This window comes from Letharia columbiana, assembly GCF_014066305.1.
Source record: "Letharia columbiana isolate WasteWater2 chromosome Unknown Sc0000008_s0, whole genome shotgun sequence".
Lineage (NCBI taxonomy): Eukaryota > Fungi > Ascomycota > Lecanoromycetes > Lecanorales > Parmeliaceae > Letharia > Letharia columbiana.
In genome coordinates, this window is record NW_023501044.1 from 108,971 (window position 1) to 132,113 (window position 23,143).

At 35.6% G+C, this 23,143-nt stretch overlaps 3 protein-coding genes across 3 annotated transcripts; 1 reads left to right on the forward strand and 2 right to left on the reverse strand.

The window, feature by feature from the left end:
* Positions 1–6,725: 6,725 nt before the first annotated feature.
* Positions 6,726–7,517, reverse strand: HO173_003384 (uncharacterized protein; the record flags this gene model as incomplete). Its single annotated transcript, XM_037305311.1, has 1 exon — positions 6,726–7,517. The coding sequence occupies one exon, from the start codon at positions 7,515–7,517 to the stop codon at positions 6,726–6,728; it is 792 nt and encodes a 263-aa protein (XP_037167719.1).
* Positions 7,518–12,437: 4,920 nt separating this feature from the next.
* On the forward strand, positions 12,438–13,377 carry HO173_003385 (uncharacterized protein; the record flags this gene model as incomplete). The annotated part of the gene is made up of 3 exons (XM_037305312.1): positions 12,438–12,556; positions 12,633–13,024; positions 13,118–13,377. The coding sequence occupies 3 exons, from the start codon at positions 12,438–12,440 to the stop codon at positions 13,375–13,377; spliced, it is 771 nt and encodes a 256-aa protein (XP_037167720.1).
* Positions 13,378–21,348: 7,971 nt separating this feature from the next.
* On the reverse strand, positions 21,349–22,518 carry HO173_003386 (uncharacterized protein; the record flags this gene model as incomplete). The annotated part of the gene is made up of 1 exon (XM_037305313.1): positions 21,349–22,518. The coding sequence occupies one exon, from the start codon at positions 22,516–22,518 to the stop codon at positions 21,349–21,351; it is 1,170 nt and encodes a 389-aa protein (XP_037167721.1).
* Positions 22,519–23,143: the final 625 nt, after the last annotated feature.

The window sequence follows — 23,143 nt, forward strand, 5'->3', positions numbered from 1 at the left end:
TCCGCTGATAGATCCCTCAATACAGCTGCCATACGAATATTGTCTGGCAGAAGCAGTCAGTGTTACGCCCGTCACCTACCAGCGCAAAAGTGACGTCGTATGGATTTTTATTTATTCTTCATATCTGTATGCAGCCGAAGGCTATGACAAGGTCTGCGCGAGTTGGAGAGGGACCTACGTAGCTGGCAGCCAGAAAAGGAGCCAGCAAAGAAGCCAGCAAAGAAGCCAGTAAAGAAGCCGGCAAAAGAACCACAGCTTTTAGAATTCATTGAAATCATAGATTTTTCTATCCCTATTATCGTTCGAAGGTTAGACTTTAGAATTAACGCCATCTATATTGCTAAACTTAATAGTCATTTAAGATATATAATAAGAGATCTTAGAAAGTAATTAGATTCTAAGAAGTATACGATTATATAAGAAAATAGTAAGTATTAGAGTATATATATGAATTTCGATATTAAAATAAAGTAGTATTAAGAATACGAATTATCTAAGCTAGAGAAGCGATTTTATAGTTTAAAATATATTTTAAAAGAATTAATAGTAGAAATAGAGTCTAATTATATCGAATTTTAAATCTTAATATTAGATATAATCTCGACGCGAAATAAGAGCTTTAAGTCTAGAGATATCTAAAATTAAGATTTATTTCTAATATTATTAGAAGAGTTTATTTTCGATAAGTCAATCGAAGTAGAGAATATAAATAAGATAAATTTAAGTTTAAATATAGTAGGCTTAGAGAATAGTATTATATCTTATAAACTTTATTCGATATAATAAAACGCTTAATTAATATTATTAATTCGTTATATAAATAATATAATATTATTATATTCGCTAGTACGTAATAGTAGATATTCTCTTCTTAAACTTATAGATTCTTATTTATCTTTTATTAAAAGTATATAATATAAGATTTAGAATTCTCGGTCTTAACTCTCGAAATTAATAGAAGTAGAATCTTAATTAAGACTATTTAGTTAAAAAATAATCTTATACTATAGTAACTTAAGTAATTTATTTATATTAATATAATTAGAGGTTAATAATAGAGTTCGATTTATATTAATCTTAATGCTAAATATTATATTATAAATTAATAATATATATCGCTAAGTCTCTTTATAATAAGCTCTATAAGAAGACGTAGATATTTCTAGAGATAGCTAGAAAGAGAAAATTAATAAATTTATAAAATAGAATTAGAGATTAGAAGTAGTAATTAAACGAGTAAAGTTAGAAGGGGAAAGTAGAAAGTAAATATTACTATTCTAAAGATGATGTGATATAAACCTTCGCTTAAGAATTAATATTAGACTATCTAATCACTCGACTACTTAATCTAAAATCTCAAAAAATACGCGAGGATATTTCGCTTCATGCGAAATCTACTACTATTAGAGATAATATTTCTTATAATTAAGAGCGATAACTATATCTAAATCTAGCTTTCTCTTCTTTTTATTATAATTAATATTAACTATTAATAATTCGTCGATAAAAGCGTAATTTAAGATATATAATAGCGATATTCTCTCGATTATTACGGGAGTAGTTTAAGGTATAGCGCTAATTTTTATATTTTTTATAAACTCTTAAGGAAATCCTAGTTAAAATATTTAAGTCGTTATTAATAAATTCTTATTTCTCTAATATAAATAAATACTTTATAACGTAGTTATCTCGCGATGTAATTATTCGAAAGAAGAAGAGATATTCGCATTTAAGTTAATTAATTTCGAAATATTATCGATATCCTCGATATTATAAAAAAAAGAAGATTCTAATAATAGACTTTTAGATTTCTAATATTACGTTAGTATTACTTTATATATATATAAAATATAGAGATAAGCGTATAATCTAAGGCGCTAATAGCTAGATTATTATATTATTAAATCTATATTTATAATACTTATTATCTAGAATAATTATTAAGATAATATTAGTTTTATATAGAATATATAATATATAAGCCTTCTTAATCGTCTCTCGAGCTCTCTTATATAATTTCTTCTTTCTTCGCCTCGCTTTATTATTAATAGTTATATTCTCTTAATTTTAATAAATAAATAATCGTTTAGCGGAGATTATCGATAGTATAAATATACTAATTTAGCGAACTTTTATAAATCTCGACGATTTTATTATAGCGTTATATATAATAAGATAAGAGTATAAAGAGAATAGTATTATAAGTAGCTATATTAAATAGCTTAGCTTATTTTAGAAATTATATTTAAATTAAGAATTTAGAATAGATCTTTAGTCTATTTTAGAGTATATAGTCTTTTAAAATCGATAGATAGTAGCGATAGCTTATTTATTATTAAAGTCTTTCTACTTTATTAATTAATGAAATTAGAATAGATGCTAGAGAGTAGAATAAAAGCGAATATTTAAGTTATAAATAAGTGTTCGAGTTAGAAGTAAATATATCGTAAGAGTAATAATTAAACGATAGTATAAACGTTAAAGATTAATTAAAAATGAATTATTCTAAATAAATGTATTTTCTTAAAGATATACTTAGAGTCTAAACTATATAGACTTAATTTACAACTTCTTTCTATAAGTTAAAGATAACGATATTTATTAGTATATCGTAATTATATTTATACTTAGATCGCTACGCTCGAATCTTAACCTTAACGTAAGTAAAGAGTTAAGATCTATAAGAGAATATCGATAGACGAATTATCTCCGACGAAAATGGCGTATTACTTAAGATAAGAAAATTCGAAAAGAGAAGAAGCTTCGCTATCGAAATTAGGCGAAGCGATATAAATCGCTTAACGAACTATTTGTCTTAAACTTGGAACTCTTAAAAGTATAAGATATAAAAGAATATATATTAAAGGTGTAGAGAATATTATTAGAAAAGCTCGCGATAGAAGAGAATCGCTTAAGGAGATTAATAGAGATTTTAAGCTAATCGATTATAGACTTTAACGAACGAGTTAAAGAGATATAAGAGATAATATAATCGATATAATATTAAGAACGTTAATTAAGCTTCGATTATAAGAGTAAAGTATAAGAAGAGGAAGATTATAGATATCGTGAAAGACTTTTCGAATAGATGAGTAATTTAGATCTTTAAGTATAACGCTGCGAGATCGTAGATTCTACGTTATCTTCTCTTAAAGGCTTTATATAAGTCTAATATTTAAAGCGGTGGGGTTAAACGGGCCGACGTATTATAGCACTCTAGATATTAGCTAGAGAGCTATTTCTTTAACGCTATAAATGAGATATTTTACTCGATTACTCGAGAAATATATATAGCGAGTTATAGACCCGATATATAGTATTAATAATAGTAGATATATTTAAAAGATAAATTATAGTAAAGAATATTGAAGAAATATAAATGAAACGTTCGCGATCTATATAATTTACTTCTTTTATATATAATCTTTCTTAGAGATATTATTATTAATAGCTCTTTTTTTTATATTTCTCTTTATTAATCTAGCGTTATCTTCTAATTTAAAAGTAGATATAGCGAGATATTAGTTAATATAAATTCTTTCTATAAGAAATATAAGAATAATATATAAGCTATAAGCTATAGTAGCTTTAAAGTATTCGATAGAATATAATAATTAGAGAGCTATATCGAGGAGATATCGTCTCTTACTTACGTACTTATTTACTATAAGCTTTATTAAAGAGAAAAGATAGAGATTAAAAGAATATTCTTCTATTAAAACTTAATTATCTCTATCGCGATAGATGAACTTAAATTGTTTTTAAGCGAGTTCGTTCTTTTCTATAGCTTCTATATATACTAAAGCTATTATCTAAAGAGAAGTTTTTTTAGATAAAGTTTATTTCTCGAGTAAGTCTTCTTTAAGCGGGATCTCGTCTAAATAATAACTTAACGAAATTATAGAAGGCGCTATAGAACCTTACTCTTCCTCGCCGTTATCCGTTATCGACTCATTTATATCGTTTATTAATTAAGATTCTTAATCTTCTCTAATACTTTATAAATAAAGTAGACTATTAAATAGATAGTTTATATCTCTTAGTTATTTTATATAATTTTGCCATTCGCTTATATCGCCTAAGTTAAAGTCTTTTTACTTCTTATTAATCTTCGCTTACCTCTAATCTTAATTCTTATACGTTTCTTTCGCGTTTAATTACTCTTAAAGTATATATCCTTAATCTATATATTTTAGCGTCGATTCTCGATCTTACTCTTAATTATTATTTTCTCTTTTCTAATTATTTATTTCGGGTTTCGAATAGGTTAATAACAATCGATTCGATAAAGAAGTTATTAACCGATATAATTCTTTTACTAAAGAGTTCGAAATAGTAGATTCGCTATTATAATTACTAAATACTCTTCTATTAAAATAAGTTAGATATATAAACTTTCTAACGAAAACGAGCTAAATATTACTCTCTTAACTTCTATCTATACTATATATATTATCGAGGAAAAGAAACTTTCTACTCTTCTCATAAGCTAGATTATATGAATATATATATCTTCTCTTTAAGTACTCTTTAGATTCATCGATTATAAAAGTAGGTTTTCGTAATTTAGTCTATAATCGTTTATTTATATAATTGAAATATTTCGCCTTTAACTCGCTAATCTTCGTCGATTCGAATTCTAGTCGCTTCGCTAAGTCGGCGAGTTTATATAATACGAATTTATTAAAGTTCTTAGTCGTTTAAATTATTCTCTCCGCCGGCTTAGGCTTTATCTTTATAAATTTTAATAATAGCTTACGGAGATATTATATAACGTAGAGAAATACTTATCGATAGTATAGAGCTACGCGGTTTTACGTGTTATAAAATCTATAAGTAAAGATTAATTCCGCTTTCTAGATAATACATTTATCTCTTTTTTAAGTTATCTCGAAGAAGCTATATACTATCGCCGTATATAATATTCTTCTAAAAAACATCGTTATTAAGCTCTTTACGCGATTAGCGTATACTTCGATATACTTAAAATTTTCGAAGAAAGTTTAAAGAGTAGAGATGAGATTCTCTTATATCTATAGTCTCGTCTAGATCTTTATACGACGGTTTATATTAAACGCGTTAAATATTTCCCTCGTTTTTAGCTAACGAAATAGAGTTATAGTATCGAATATCGATCTACTCGATACTTTAAGTTTTAACGCCTTTACGATAATGCGATTTATCTTCTATATATCGCGCTTATTATATCGAAATAAACCCGTCTAGAATACTTTTACGTAGTTAAGATAGTAAAATATCTTCTATCGCTTAATAATTAATAAGCTTGAAAGGTATATAAAAGATAACCTATCTCGTCGTATTTTAAATTTATTATATTTTTCGTTACGCTTAGCCGTATCTCGTTCGACTATAGACTCGAAATATCTAATAATATATTAAAGGTTGCTATAAAGTCGTTTCTTCGTAGTAATCTCTTTATTTCATATCGCTTATTCTTAATTAAGTATATTTATTATCGAGTCGCCGCGAGTAACTTAAGATAGTGTTGATAGATCTTATAATATATTTTATCGTCGCTAGATATTCTCTCGTTAGATAGTTACTCGATTAAGGAGATTCTTAGATTATCGCTTAAATCTAAGAGCGTTAGTAAGAGATATTCTACTTAGTCGAGATCGAGCTAGTTATATTAGCTAGATATAAATCTATAGTTTATTAAAGCTAAGAAGAAATTATCTCCCTTCTCGCGTAAATCTAATATTGATTATATAAATATTTAAGTTGAAAGTCTAAAGGAAATCGTAGTTCTAACGTTTTAGTCTACGTATTGCCGAGTAATAGGTCGAAAGCGATTCTTAAAGAATAAAGAGCGAGGTCTAATTACTCTCTATCGATTACGATAAATATATAATATCGACTATCTCGGTGAAAGTAGTCTTTCACTTCGAAAATTAACACTAAATTCTTCACGATAGATTTATTAAGTATTTTAGATTCGTTCTTTAAGAAAGTAAAGTACTTAAGTCTAATTCGTGCCGAGTCTTTATACTTAATACGCTTCTCTTATTTAAAAGTTTCTTTCTAATTCTATACTAAAGTACGCTATATTATAAGAGTATCGTTAAATAGTTAGTATTATAATTTTTATCTATAGAAGAGAAGCGTTAGCGTTAAGAGATTATTAATAATACTCTATAAGTAGAGCTAGCTAGAATAAAATTAAATAGAATCTAAAAAATAGATAGATTGTCGCGATTAACGATCTAGGATATTAGAAGTAAATATTATCTTAATCGTTAAATAGTACTTTTCTATACTTTAAATAGAATACTACGTTCTTCGATCTTTTATTCTATTTCGATTTTTATCTATATCCTTCCCTACGTACTTTTTATTCTTATCTTTCTTCTTTTTAATTATTCTTCGTTTAGTAATTATTAATGAGACTCTATTATATAATATCTTAAATAGCTTTTCTCTTCGATAAGCGATTTATAATAATTCGCTACCTAAATTCTAGAGTTAATTTACTATCTTTAAAGGATATATCGTCTATTAATGATAACCGCTTAATTTCTAGAAATATCTAAGATTCGTTAATCTCTAAGAATAAGATTACTGCTAACTCGAGAAGGAAAAAAAGATACTCCGATATAGAAGGCAATGAACGTTTTGATAAGTCTTTAGACGAAAAACGTTTAGCTTCTACGAGACCTAGCGTCGAGTACGATATTCGAAAGGTCGAGTCATCTCCTCGAAATGACCTATATCCTTCCAGCGAATGTACTTCTATCGGAGTAACGGCTAGAAAGGAGGGCGCTACTGGCAAGCTGAGAGAGAGAAGACACTCCGACGCTGATCTCCGTGAGGCCCGCATTTGGTGGATTCAAGTCTCGCTGTAGGCCTGCTTCGAAATGGTGGAATGCAGTCATAAGGCCGTCTTTCTGAACCCAGTTAAGGCCTTTGGTGATTCGCATGACGTCTTGAATGTAGGCCGTAGCATCTTTCTTTTCGGCCGCATCCTTTCTCGTATACTGACATGCCTCCAATTGAGTCATTAGCTCGGAATGAGTGGGGCTAAATCGTTCAATGAGCGCGGTGCACCATGGTTTAATTGAAAGATTCAAGTTGTAAACGCCTTTGGTGTTATCCAGTACTTCGTATTGGTACCAGTTGAAGGCCGTCAATTTCAACACTGAGACCAAATTTGTCTGCACCAATTTGACTCCTTTTTGCGACGCCGTGCTTCTCAGTCGATCAGTGAAGGCATATACATCACCGGTGCCGTCAAAGTAGCCTACTTCCTTAGGCCTCCATCGCTTATCTGCCTCGGGCGGAATGGTCTCAGGCTGGGGAGCTGTTTGCGGAGTTGGTGTAGGCGATCTGGATCTCGCTTCTAATGCTTCCATTCGTACGTTCATAGCATTCATCATTGCCGTCATCTGTGTATTCATTTGTGCCATTTGTGTTGAGAGTGCTGAGATTGCAGTGTTATCAGGCTGAGGAGGAGGAGCGGTTTGCTGAAGGCTCGTCTGGCCTCTCGTGTTTCCAGCCATGATGTATGGTGTATCGACAGGCCTATCGAAAGGATCGATTTGGTAGACAGTGTGTCAAAAGGTACTCGATGACGCGAGTGTATGTGAGGACCGGCTTGGAACGTTGCACTATTAGGATTTGGTGCAGGCTTTGCATGTAACTGGTGGAATTCCACTGGATCTCTATCGTCTTGATAGTAACCGTAGTGTTGCTGCCATTTATCACGGAATATCAATGATGTAAGTCATGAATATGGTATGTGGTAATAAATGTATATAGAAGGAAGAGTATCTACAGGAAGAATCCTCCTCATGAGGCCCCCAATGCCAAGGCGCGCTAGTGAATGGTATGTTCGGTATGTCCGGTGAAGGAATCCGTAACACTTAACTACACTATAAGATTATTTCTATTTAAGTGTCTTATTTATTAATATCTATAAATCTCTAAAAGTTATACTATCTAGATAAACTAGCGAAAGGGAATATTATTTCTAATTAGAGTTTAAAGTTATTTATTAAGAATAAGAAATATCGTAAGAGCTTTCTATTTAATTAAATGTACTTTATAAGACTAACGTTAACGTTATTAAAATAAAATATTAGGGCCTAAGTAAGGCGCGAGATATAATTAAATTACTATATATTTACTATAATATCGAACTCTATAGAGAGTATTTGTTACGGGGCAAGGTTCCCCTATATCAAAAGAGCGCCGAGCCCCCGCCAAGACGGGAATTCGTATCTAAATCACCACATATCCGTAACAATTGCACACTTCGAAAAATGGCGCATGCCCTCATGCGCTAGCCCGAGGCGCATTCAATGTAGGGGCCCCCCAGGGTGGAACACCCCGTAAGCTACTTCAAAGCCTGGTGGTCACGGGGGGAGTCTGTCACGGGGCAAGGTTCCCCTACACCAAAAGAGCGCCGAGCCCCCGCCAAGACGGGAATTCGTACCTAAATCACCACATATCCGTAATAGTATTTAAGTTAGATAGACGGTAGTAAGATTTAGCTTAAAGATACTAATAGCGTTAATCTATATATAGATTCACTACTAAAGAGATTTAGTATAAGCTAGGATAAGGTTTATAAGTATAGAAATAAGGTTCGTTAGGCTAGAGATAACTAGAGTAAATTATTATTATAGACTAAGTAAAAGAGATTAGTTAAAATAGGCTCTAGAACTAAAGTAAAAAGATACTAAGAGAACTTATTTATTTAAGTTAATACAAGTTTAGGCCCATGAAAAAATTTCATGGTTTGTAGCCGAAAAAAACCGAAATCGCCTAAGGGCCTACTTCTTTTTATCGCATATTTAGTAGCAATGCGATATTACCATAATGTAGGCCTCCCACGAATCTCAGTACAAATTGCTGGAGAGGCAATGCGATATACGATATGCCTGCCTTCTACATATGCTTCTACATGGCTACATTCAATGGCCCCATGCACCCTGTTCATCGACCGCCTTGCCCGGGCATGCACCATGTGCATCCACCGCCCTACCTCCTCATGTTGCCGGTAGCAACACCTGCTTAATTACCTTGTTTCTGATACACTTGCCAAAGGCCATTGGTGGAAAAGGCTGCTTCCGAGGCAATGCGCCTGGGCACACGATATGTAAACCGGCCTTGCTGGTGACTCGGCTCAAGGCCACATACAATTGGCCATGGGCAAACGGCTCAGGCTGCAAAGAGACGCCGACGTGCTTTAGGGACTGTCCTTGCGACTTGTTGATAGTCATAGCGAATGCAAGACGAACTGGGAACTGGTATCGCCGAAAGGGTGCATGTAACTCGTTCGAATCGGGCGGAGCAAGAGGTATTCGGGGTATGAAATGTCGTTCACCGTCATGTTCACCACCGAGGATATGCACGTCGAGTGCGGTGACACCAATCTGCTTGACTTGTAGACGTGTTCCATTGCATAGACCCAGCTTCTGTTCCAGATTCCTCAGTAGCATGACCGGACACTCGTTTTTTAGCTCCAAATGATGCGGAGGCAGCGAGACCGGTTCGAATGCATTCATGATTTCAGTGGGCAGTAGGAAGCTGTCCTCCTCGTTCACGACTTGATCCAGGCTATTGCACACGATCTTTGCCCCAGGGAACTGATCGATGACTTGCCGGTTGATGTCAGCGACGTTCTTATTGAGGGTGGTAAGGATCGCTCTGGCGGTGTAGAAATCACGTGTCTGGTGAGGACCAAGACCATGGTAGATAGCGTTAATGAGGCCAGGCACGGTATCGTCCTTGTCTTCTTCGGGCCACCCGGTATGCCAATTGGCTGCATGAGGCCCTCCGGTGCTCGGTGCGGTACCATTACCAACATCTAGTAGATCCTGAGCGAATGCCTCCATGTCCGCACGGCCTTGTTCAGTGAGATTTGGGTCTCGTAGCCTCATGTTTTCTGTGAGGCGTAACACCCGAATGGAGGCCCAAAGATATGACGTCCTCAGTGTAGACCGTGCAATGCGACCGGATTCAGCACCCTTAACCACCGGAAGGATCTGACGGAAATCGCCGCAGAAGCAAGTGGCTATGCCACCGAATGGCCGTTCATCCTTCCGAACGTCTTGGAGCATGCGGTCCACGGCCTCGATGTCATAGCGATTCTGCATAGAGATCTCGTCCCAGAAGATAAGCTCGGTTTTAGCCAACAACTCAGCGAGATCCGATTGAAGAGATACACCACAGGAGGACATGGCATTAGCATTGAGAGGAATCTTGAACCGGGAGTGAGCAGTACGGCCACCGGTCAAGAGGATCGAGGCGATGCCAGAAGAGGCCACAGCTAGGGCGACCTTATCGTCATTGCGCACCTTACGAAGCACGGTGTTTTGGAGCATGGTCTTCCCAGTACCGCCATATCCGTCCACAAAGAAGAGCTGACCGCTCTGAGTATCGACTGCATCGCAAATGGCCTCAGCAGCAATCTTCTGAGCATGGTTCAATGTGGCCCAGGCAACATCCCAATGATCCGTCCGATAGTCGTGCTCTTCGCGTAGTAGTCGATTGCGTCCATTGTCATGGTACTGTTCATACTCTTGCTGCACAGCTGGGAGACCGAATGCGCTGAGGCTGACATCGTTGGTGGAGCTGGTGTTATTTTCCTCCAGGCGAATTTGGATCAAATGGAGGCAAAAGTCTTCGGCAACAGCTTGCTTGCCTGGTGTATCGTCAGGGAGGGTAAGGATGGAGTATTCATGCTGAAGTATGTAGATGCAGTCATCGGATAGACTATATAATAGAGGGAAAAAATTAGTCAAGGAAGTCCGTTAGAATGCGGGGGGAGATGTATGATAAATGCGGGTAAAAATGGTTACAAAACGCGTAGCGCGAAATTTTTGTGTGCAAAGATACACCACACCACACCAAGGCGATTTCTGGATGTTTTATTACCGTAGTAGCGCTGAAATTTTCCCCTCGTCGCATTCGAGGACTTCAATCCACCAAATGAAAATCACCCACATACCTTGTTTTGTGCTTATTCCACAGATTTAATGGATTTTCGACATTGTTCAATAGCAAGAGGCACACGAAGACACCCCGCAATGGCCTTCCACCGTCCCAGGCTGAGCATTCCCGCAGGGTATCGTCAGGGGCGGAGTCATGAAGAAGGAGGCCTCGTGCCATGCAGGCAGCGTGGAATGTAGGCTCCAGGTTACCGTTCACTGTGCGAAGGTCTTCGAAGGATGTAGGATTCGGTACATGAAGTAGAAGATACCGTAGATAGAAGAGTTCGCCGGCGGTGGGATTGATGTAATATATGCGGCCGATCTTTCCTGTGGTCCTTTGACGTGGATGCCACTTCTTTGGCTTTAGATCTTTCCTCCATACATAATCGGTCAGCAGATCCGTATACAGAAGGTCGCCCACTTGTCCTTCGACCTGGCGTTGTTGATTCAGCTGAAAGAAGGCCGTTAGCATGGTCTGTCGTTCAGCCTCTTCCCCCAGTATCAAGGAAAGATCATCGTCGTCATCGAATTGAACGCCTTGTTGATTGGGGAGGTGCAGTTGCAATCGTTCAACAGAGGGCTTGTGGCCATGCATATCGAATCCAAAGATCCTCCAGCAGGCCTCTGCAGAGCCTATCCACCGTGCATCGCGGTACTCCTCGACCTCATCCACCTGTTCTTCGTCTACACCATTATCGCGCTGTATGCGAAGACTGGCCCGGTCGCTACCCTTGTGGACATACTTGAAGATGTATTTGCATGCCTTGACATTCGCGCAGATCTCGACATTGATGTGGGCGTCGTATTTGGCCGTCAGATATGGGTTGTGAGGCACCACCCAGTTATTTTGTTTGGAATCGTCCTCAGGGACCCCAGCAGGCCTGCGGCGACGGTATTTGGGGTATCCAAAGTCCGGTTCGAATACAGTCTCATCGCAGAAGTCCTTTGGAAACTGCTTGCTGCATTGGTCCTTGTCTGAGTCCCAGCATGGAGGCACGGTACCGGTTTTGGTGGTGGCATAAACACTGCAGTTTCCATGGAGCATGCACCTGGTAACGGTCTCATAAAGATTCGGATAAAGCGCTTGATCAGGGATCTCAGCACTGACAGCCGCATCTACTTCGGCAATGGACTTGAATCGATCCTCAGGTGTCAATATAATGAGGATGTGGGCATGCGGTAGGCCTCTTTTTTGAAATTCAATGGTGTAACCATGGGCCGGAGCATACCCTGCGGGCAAAAAAACACGTTAGGGCTAGGAATATATAGTATTTTAGGACTGCAACTAGAAACAATATCAATAGTGGTGTGTAACGAGGATTCAATTGATAGGGAGCAAATCTACATATAGTGGTGAAAGCTATTTGTGGGCCGCAGTGACTTTGCCAAGACACGCTAGGCCAAAATAGGTCGCTAAGCGTATGTTTACGACCATAGAAGCTGTCACACTCGTAACAGACTATTCTATAAAGATAATTATCTATGTATATATATTTCAGCGTTGGCGACTTCGTTGCCGTAGGCGATCTGATTGTGAAGTGCATTAACATTCTTCGAAATACTCAGTCCGAGCACCAGGAGCTTATTCGCGAGCTTGAGAGGTACGTCCAGTCACCGCTCCTGCTTATCAGCTCAGCATCAGATCCTGCCTTGTGGTTGAGCTGACTTTTGATACAGTCTCAAACAAGCCCTGAGCCAGGTAGACAAGCTCAAGGGCCGTGGAGACCAAGCCGTCGCCATCGATCAAATCAAGTGCGCTGCCCTGACCTGCAAGTATCCGCTCGAACAGCTCTTGGCCAAAATTCAAAAATATGAAAAGAGCTTGGGCCCAGGAAAGTCGGTTGCCAAAGTCAGAGATGCCGGTAGGAAAGTTTGTTGTGCGTTGGGAAAGAAGGATGAGGCCAACAGGCTACGGAATTATTTCAACCTGCACATTTGGACGATCAATATGCTCATGTTACAAGAAGGCTTGGAAAGGCTTGATGTTGCTTCAGAACAGAGCGACAAGAATCAAGAAGACACTAAAGACGGAATTGAGGGTTACTCTAGAGAGCTTAAAGAGGTAAAAGGTAATGTAGAGGCTCAGGTTCCTGCTGTCAGAGAGAACAACTCTATAATACAGAAGCTCTTCTGTATGGATTTAGAAGCTAAAGACGACAAAGGTAGAACATCGCTACTGAAGGCTATGTCAACCTACCCGTACGACACATTGAGAGCGAAGAGACTCGTTGAATGTGGAGCTGACGTTCATGCAAAAGACTCCGTGGGAACGACTGTTCTTCACTACGTTCAGAGCTCAAGCGAAGGACTTCTGCAGCAGTTTCTGATCACTGGGGTCTGTGCCGGCGAGCTCATGCTGCGAAGCAAGCCGAGAGGGATGATGAGGCCGAGAACTTATGTGGGGGAAGAGAAATGCATGTAGAGTATGAATGCGGCGCCGGACTGATTGCACCTTTGTAATTAAATTTGTAATCAGTCGTCGTAAGTAAGATGGCTGCAAGGCAAAAGTATGTCGATGGTCGCCATTGCACGACGATTTGCTCGTCCGTGAGAGACGAGTGGGACTAGCGTCCCTATGAGCCTCTATAGGGCACGTATCTATTGCTGATGTTGGTCACTTCTATTCTGGATCTCTTGCCTCAGATTTTATCGCTTCTTCGGCCTCGCACTTGGCAATTTCTATCTTCTTTCCCGAACTGAAATTTTTAGGCGGTGTAACTTACCGATATATCTTCCGGCAGTTGAATAAAAGATTAGATTATATACCTTATTGCGTGCTTTTAATATTATATCTAATCTTAATATTATATAGAAAAGAATAGAGTTATTTATATATAATTCGAATAATAATTATACTCTACGTTTATTAAGATATATCGGCGAAGTAATTTTCTAATATAAAATTATTAAGCTAAAGAGATAAGCCTTATTCTAAAACGATAGCTTCGTTATTAGTATGAAATATTTATTAAAAGTAAGATTATTAGTATTAAATTAATATAGATATCGATTAATAATAAGTAAGTAGGGAAGCTATTATATTCGCTTCTCGAATACTAAATATCTTTAAAAGAATATCTTCTTTCTTCTTCGGATTTAGTATAAATCGAGGTCGCTAGATAAAAAGCGATATCTTCTTCGACTTAACGCTATATTTAATATCGAGCCTAAAAATTATAGCGATATTTTTATTAAAATCGAATATATATTTATTAGTTAATCTTATTAACTCTTTCTAGCGCTATAAATATAACGTCTTAATTATAACGAAGAGATATTAAGAATTAATATACGTAAAGGAGATATCTAATATATACTTAAAATAACGTTTATTAATAACTTTATATCTATAGAGATAGATATTTAAGCTAGATTCTAATCTAACTAGATTAAGAATTATAGTAATATTCGTATTCTTATAAATAACGCTCTTTAGCTGAAATTTAATCTTCTAAATAATAAGCTCTATAAATATATTATACGTGAATATTAATATTCTAATAATAAACGAGAAAGTATATAGAGATTAATCGAATCTGATACTTATAATAATTCTTATTAATACTATACTTTTATAACGCTAAAAAGAATTTATTTATTTATCAAAATTTATCTAATACGTAATTATAAAGCGATTTATATCTTTCTAATATCGACTATATTATCTAAATCTCTTTCGATATAATATTAAATACTATCTACGATTTTATCTCTTATTCTCTATAATATAAGATTAGAAAGTTAAGAAGATCGCTAGCTATCTTTAATAATATAATTATCTAAATCGATAAACTTAGTAAAAGATTCTAATTTAAGATATAAACCCCTCGAGCTCTTTCTTCGCGATATTTGAAAGGCGTAGTAAATCTCTTATATTTAAGTATAATAAATAGCGATCGAAGCGAGTATAATAGCGGTCGAGCTATTATACTTACTTTATAGTATAATACGATATAGATAGTCGTTAATATAAGGAGTTAAAGGAGTATATTCGAGTAATTATCTAAATATTAGAATAAAGCCAGCCCGAAAACGAGCTAAGAATTCCTTCGATATACTTAATTTTCTTTCTATTTAGATAAATAAGTATAAACGATAGTCTAAAGATATTCTAGATAATCTACGAATATATAATAATATCGTTAGCTCTATATACTTATTAGTCTCCTATATAGATATCTAATTTAATTATATTTAATAACTAGTTAGTAGAGAACGTCTAGATATATAAGCTAGCAAATTCTTAATCTTGCTAGAGCTTTAACGTAGAAATTCTTAAAAAGACTAGTATTACGGGATTTTACTTTCTTACTACTAGCTATTTTTAATCTAGAGACTTCTAATAGAGTAATACTTAGCTTCGTAGTTAGTTTCAAGAGCTTCCGCTTAAGAACGTTCTTATATAAAAATCGTATAGTCTAATATAAGTCTATAACTCACAGAAAACTTCGATATATATGAATTCTAAATGTATAAACTTTTTATTCGATCTTTTGCGGTTAAGTTATATCGGAAAGGGAGTTGAATAGAAATATACGCGTCTTCTTTATTAAGAAGTTCTCGATAGCCGGCGATATTGGCGTAAATCAGAGATTCTCATCTTCGAACGCACTATTATAAAGAATTAATACGTCGTTAAGCTCGATATTATAGACTCTAGTAATAGCTAATTAACCTTTATAATCGTACTTAATAAACTCCGCCGCGTCGATATTATAGTTAGCAATATAGGGGATAGTAAATATAACTAGAAGTTAATTTCTTTAACTCGATTAATGTTACGAGGATGGCTAGAAAGATCATAAGGGATTAGAAGCTTAAAGGGAGATAGATTCTATAGGTCGTCTCTATCGAAGACTAAAGAGATTTTAACTCTCTTTAATTTCTCGAAATATAAATACTACTAACACCTATACTCGCTTAGAGTATCTATATTCAAAATCTACTACGCCTTTATATAGGCCGTCGAAGACTTTATTAAAGTTCTCTTCTACGAAGTTAAAGTAGAATAGAACATTTACTTTATATGCGTTAAGCCTAGCGATTTTTATATACTAAAATAAACGCTTCGTAGACTTTCTTACTTAATCTATAATCACATAAGCGCTAAAGAATAAATAGCGAAGCGAAATAAAAGTTAAGCTAGAAATTCGATTAAGGATATAAAGTCGAAATATTAGTTAATAGTTATAAAGAAGTCGCTATTAAGCGTAATCATAGAGATAAATATATATAAGGCGACTCGAGCGAAGATTAAAACATACGATAAATAGTATAAAAGATTTAAGAGGGCTAAGTAATAGTATTAATATTAAGAAGTATAAGACTTCTTAAGATAGCTAGATTATATAAGTTTAGATAACTATACTAAGATACTACGAGTATTTTATATAAGCATTATATATATATAGCGAAATAGTATATCTATTCTAAGTTCTTCTAATCCTTTAGTCTATTATATATACTCTTTCGATTAAATAGAATTTCGAAAGTAGTAATCTTTATATAAATATCTTGCGAAAATAAAGCGTTAGCTTAGTACTTATCTTCTTAATATTAATACTATAGCTAATTAATCTTTACGAATTAAACCTCTTTAATACTATTTCCCAGCGATATTCAACTAAACGAAGTTATCTCTATATCTTCTCAACTATTTAAACCTCTATATTCCCTTCGCTAAGAAGATATAGACGATATTATAAAAAGCTAAAGTCTTAGTATTTCCTCTACTTATAAGCTTAAATTAAGTACGCTATAAATAACTTAACGCGGATAAAAGATTAAAACTATTTCTATAATTATCTAGTAATAAGAAATCTATAGCTAACTTATATTAATCGAAAGTAATACCTCTAAACTCGAATAATTATTCTTATAGACTCTAGTTAATAGAGTTACTTTTAAGAGTAATACTCGAGAAATATTAAATATAGAAAACGTATCGCTTAAACTAGTTATAGAGAGAAGAAATAGAAATATAGTACGTAGTTAGCGCCTTATTAGTTTATAGATAGTAGAAGCTATAGTATTAGTAAATAAATAATAGAATTAGAAACTTGTTACTAAGGCTAAAGATACTAAAGTTATTAAAATTATATCTTAATATCTTTAACGAGTCTATCCGTCTAGCTCGGAAATATAGTTTAATAAGACTAAAAGATTATCGAGAGCTAAGGGTAAAGAGTCTCTTATATTAAGAAGTCTACGATAAAGTAAAGATCTAGTAATATCGTAAATATATTATTTATTAAAGTTAACTAATCGATAATAGTAAGTTAATTAATTTATCGATCTAGTATTATATAATCATTATAGGTAAAATTATATACTCTAGTATTAGATAGTTATTAGACTTCTAAATAAGCTATAAATGACGTTAGTACTATAGTAAGTATTATTACTCTTATTAAGATATCTTTAAAGATTATATCTCTTTACGTAAAGTACTATACTTACGTTAAGAATACTAAAAAGAATATCGATCGATTATATCTGAAAGTTAGAGTATTTATTAATATTCTTAAAAATCTAAATAAACTTACTTAGAATTTAAAAGCAATTAGACTTTTCGCGCTAATATTACTTAACGAAGATATTTAATAATATCTAATATATCTTAAGTACTTATAAAAGAAGCTAGAGTTAGAAAAGCGTCGAAAGACTATAAGTCGATATAAGATTTGAGTATTAAAATAACCATTCGAAAGAAAGAAGCTAAAGAAAGATCTTAGTGTACTTAAGAGATATAAATTAATATTTACTACTACTCTAAATATAGACCAGACGTAAGATATCTCTAATTTAAATATCTAAATTAAGTTAATCTTAATAGCTCTTTAATACTTAATTTTGATATTAAACTAAATTTAACGAAGTAAGATCGATGTCTATTTAAGCTTTCATATGCGAACGAGATTAACTTCGACTTATTTAAGCGGCAAAATAAGCCTTACTACCTTCTAGATACTTATATTAATATTTTATATTAGATTATAAAGTAAAACGTCGACTTATATTAAAAGACTATAATATTCTAATGAATATAGATGAGAGGCTAAGTCGTTTAATTCGATTAGTATCTAATATTCACGATAGCGAATATACGAATAAATATATTTACACTTTTTATTACTAAGAGAGTAAATAAAGTTAGTTTAAGAAAGAATTAAGGGAATAGAAGAAATTTCTAGACTATCGATAAAAGAAAGAAACGAATAAGAAAACGAAGGTATAGCTAAAAGAATAATAATCTATAGAGAGCTCGATCTAAGTAAATCTCTAAAAAGACTATCGAATCTATCTATATATGAAGGTCGAAGATATTAAGTAATAAGTGAAATTCTAATAGTAGTAAGTAAAATACTTTCAGTAAGAAGAGAATATCTACGCTCGATAGAGGATGAATAATATTATATATCGAATATATTTCGAGACTAAAAATATATAATCGTATATAAAGGAGGTATAAAAGTAAGTTAAGTCTATAGAGATGCGTTTAAAGTAAATAGAGTAATAGCTTTTAGCCTTTCTCGCGGAGTGCGTCGTCTCGACGATATAGATATTAATATCCGATCGTCTAAAGGTTTAAGTTAAGCTATCGAAAAGAGTATTAAGATTAAATTAAATTACGCTTAAGAATCTTAGATCTAATCGATCTAATAAATCGGCCCCACGAAATAATTACGATAATAAGAAAAATCGTACTTTAGTAAAATCTACGCTTGATTTAATCTATTTATTAAAAGTATTAAAAGCCGTTAGAAGAAAGATACCCCGTCTTCGATAATTATTAAAGAACTCTATAAAGCGTAATAATATCTAAAACTAAGATCTTAATATAATTATATTACTATCTTTATCTATTAATATTACTTCGCGTAGAAACCGCTAATTATCTATTAATTAAAAGAGATCTAATATATTAAAAGCGAATTTAGTTATTAAACTAGAGAGAAATATATAACTTTAATCTATCGAGGTTATACTATATAGAAGTAATCGAATAGCGAAATAGAAAGAGAGAAGAAGTATATTAACTTTTAGTGCGATATTAAGCTTAATCGTAATCTTATAAATAGCTTCGTTACCATAATTTAAACCTAAAACTCGCGTTTTAAACATCAAACTAGATAAAAGCTAGAGGAAACCGCGTGAAATATCTAAGACGCGAGGAAAGCGTCTTTCACGGAAGAGGGCTAAGATTCACACTTAAAGATGGGTTTACTTCGAATCGATTTTAATCTTAGATAAGCAGGGAGATATAGTGTCACGTCAAACTATCATCTAGTGTCCTAGTTTAATCCCTATTCCGAGCAAGCAGATAGGCGGCACCACAAAATCCTATAGGCCTTCTCAATCGAGGGGTTTAGAGCGCAGGTCTGGCATTGCTTTAGCAGGTATATAACGTTCGATAGAAGGATGTCGTAATGTGGTGATCGATCGTGCAGCTTCTCAAGCTTGCAAGTGCCTATAGGTCATCGTTTGGCAGCATGCAGCCTTGATACAGAGAAGAGTGAGATGAGAAGGCCATTATCTTTGCTGTTGCAAATCACGACCTGACCTCTCGAAAGGCATAGAAAGGTTTGAGTCAAAATGTAGCCACAGGTTATACAGTCAGGTTGATGGGATAAAATCCATAAAGCTGGCGCGCCTCGTAGGTCGCCTTAACGCTTTTATTACAGCGGGGTTAAGGGACGCTAGAGACTTAATCCTTACTTTAATCTCGATAGCTTTCTTCACAAACTGCTAAGTAGATAAGTTAGTGATTACGCGGATTAAAGGAATCGTATCTTATATATCGCGTGGATGTTCTCGAATAAGGTGCGAGATCCGCTATCCCTTCGAGTGCAGACTTTAAGTTCTTATAGTGGGAGAAATCTGGCGTTGCAGAAGGGTGGCGAGAGAAGAACTGCTACGGTCCGTCGAAAGGATACGGCATCCACAATGCATGCTGACAAACTGCATAGGTATGATGATCATTACAACTGTATCGTGTAAGCCGCATAGCTCTTGCACATGCTCGGGCGCTTCAAGGTGGGTATTTGGAGGTTCGCCTCGGAAAGAGGTGGATGGAGCAGGGCCGAGAGTTGCTGTATACACCGATTTGCATGAGGAAGCAAGCGCTGCTGCATCATCCAATACTATGGCTCCGTTTGTCCGGGTGCAGCAAACCCAACGGTTGTCGTAGCCAATATCATCAGCTCGTACCACAATTCCTGGTATCCCGACGTTGACGACACTGCCGCTGTTATCAGGTTTCTGGGAGGAAGAGAGGAGGAGGAGGGGAGCACGAGGGAAGTAGTCAGGCTAAAGTAGATATGTTGGAAATATGGAATGATGTACCTGTGCGTTTGCCAAGCAAGTAGCATCACAGGGTTGTTTGCCGCATTTTCCGACAGGATACTTAGAGTTTCCAGCAAGGAGTATTTATACTACGGGGTGGTGGAGGGGAGGCTGGAGTATGAGTATTGAGGGGAGGAGAGGGGATGATTGGTTTGGGATTGTGGAGGTATTATATAGAATGGTGGTGCATAAGGTAATTAGACTAAGGACTTTCCGCGCCTTTACATTAGATGAATAAACTCGTCTGTGGATTTGGAAGATCCAGGATGGCTGGTTTCCTGGACAAACTGTCATTCGTAGATCGCCACAGTCGCCCCCTCAGAGCCATCCCCTTTCGTCTTTTCGCCCGCCCATACACTCCTACATATACAGAGATAGCTACGTGTCATTCAAGACCCGAATCACATAGACTTGAAAATTCCGTCAGGCCTAGGGCTCTGAATGTTGGTTTTCGGACTACGATTTGGAATACGATGGGTGATGAGGGTCTAGCTATCCTATTCTTCGCGGGAGGATGAGGTTGGTCCGTGATGGTGGCGATTGAGAGCAGTGATTGATATAGTAGGAGGTGGGTTGGTGATTTTACATGTAGTATACCCTGATTCAAAGTTTCGTTGGAAGAGTTGGGATGATCGATTATTCGTAGACTGAAGATCTGTGCGCAAAGTGCGGTATGCTGTAGAATAAGCCAGTGAATGAATGATCAATAAAACGCAGAGAGAACGTTCCGAGGAAATGAAAACTGGAATGAGCATTCATTTTTAGCAGAACGTAACTCCTATAGCGCCAGAAAAGAAGAAAGCATCAGCTAAGCTTGCGCGATTTTAACGTCACGTTTGCCATCAAATACAACATATCCAGCGCGAAGTCAGCAAAGGTGCCGAATAAAATCACTACCCCTCGTACAATAATCAGATGAGCTCCTCCCTTTGGGGACTTTCCTAAGTACACTCATCCCCCATTTTGACTCACCAAGGCACTTCCCACCCCGCTTTCTCCACCCTTTCCGGGACCTTGGGTGGTTGGGCTATTCTTAGCTCAGTTTATCCTACTGGATCTTCTCGTGTGGCTTCATGGACGGCACGGTACCGTACACTCTATTGGCCTTGATAACCCTATGCTCCACCGATTTTTCGTCCACGCTGCCGAAGACCAATTCCAGATGTTCACCATCACCCTCATCGTCGCGCATAGTTAGGATACGCACAGGCAGCTTGAAGATGTCGAATTCGCTGATACCGGCGCAGGTGTTGCGGAGTGCTTTCGTAGGCGGTGAATTGACTGCTAAGGCTGTGACCTCCGCAATGGAGTCCCAGCAGGTAGAAGAGATACCTGAGATACCCGCGTATAGGACATGGGCAATGGCAAAAACACAATAGATCATAAGCAGACAGATGGCAAGCTTTGGAATGGTGCCGCGGGCGCTGTAGGCATAGCCTTCAAGAACGGAATCAACATGGAATTTAACCCAATCTTTGCTATCACTGGCGTCAACTTCGAAGATGTTGCCTTTTCCAGAGAACCAGTAATCCCCATCGATGGCAGAAGAACCATCGGATTGCGTGACTTGTCTTATCGTGCCTTGCAACGTGCTTGTAGATCCAAGACTGCCAAGGCCAATAGCCAACAAAGAACTCAGGATTATCTTGACATTAGGTGCGGGGTGGACTGAAGTAACGTTTGAAGCCATCAAATAATGAAACAAAGTTGTATTCAACAAGGGAACTGAAGGATTGAGATATGCAGCCCATTCCTCGGTCACAGTCACTGTACGTTGAGGGTAGCCTGGAAGTTCAAAGTAGCCATCGGCTCCTAAGACGTCTGACTCTGCAGATGGTGTTCCCAACACACCCGGGGAGTTGATATCTGTTTCGATGCTGACTTCACTCAGGATCGATTGTGGTGTTGTGAAAACGGTTGAAGTATTCATCTTCGTTGCACCCCAGCCAGCTCCAAGATTACACACAATTATCTGCTGTTTTGTGTCGTTTTGCGCATTTGGCAATAAAACGATAGCGCCAATTGCTGTACCGTTGAAGGGATTTTGGGGTAGGGCGACCCATCTCAAACGGTTCTCGTTCAGCGGACCAGGCGTATTCAGAATTTCAATTCTGGTGATGCCGTGAAATTCGAAAGAATAGCTAGGAGTAAGAGATTGATTGTATGCACTTGTGTAGCCGGGTAGAATTGAGTCATTGAATGCGCTGACATCCAACATTGACGGGTTAGATCCGGGAGGCAGAGGAAAACCGACAGGTCTCTGATCATTCGGACCATTTATTACATCAGGCGCGCATCCCACCAGTGAATATGGTTGATAGTAGTCTTGCGTAATGCTATGCACTGCGTCAAGCTGGTCTACCCGAATATGGTATAAATAGGGTCGGATATCATATTATTTTTCTAATATGAGTTCGGGATCTTAGCGGGATATTCTACGATATAGTATATCTATAATATTATATTATAAAATAATATATATATAAGATATTCCTACTGAGATTTCTATATTTATAGAATAATTCGACTGAGATATATAGAATATATTTATTCTTCTTTATTAAGAGAGAGGGAATATAAAGAGTAATTTAATATAGCTATTTATCTTTTTATTAATATTAATAATTAGAATAATAATTAGAACTATAAGCGTCTCTATTCTTCTTCTTAAAATTATAATATAAAAGAATATTCTGAATTTTAAATCTTTAAATATTATAAGAATAAAATTCTATAATTATCTCTATTTATATATTTATTTTAACGCGTTAGATAAACTTAATAGACTTTATATTCATTCTTCTCTTAAATTTTAATTTACCCTTTTTTTTTTCCCTTTTTTT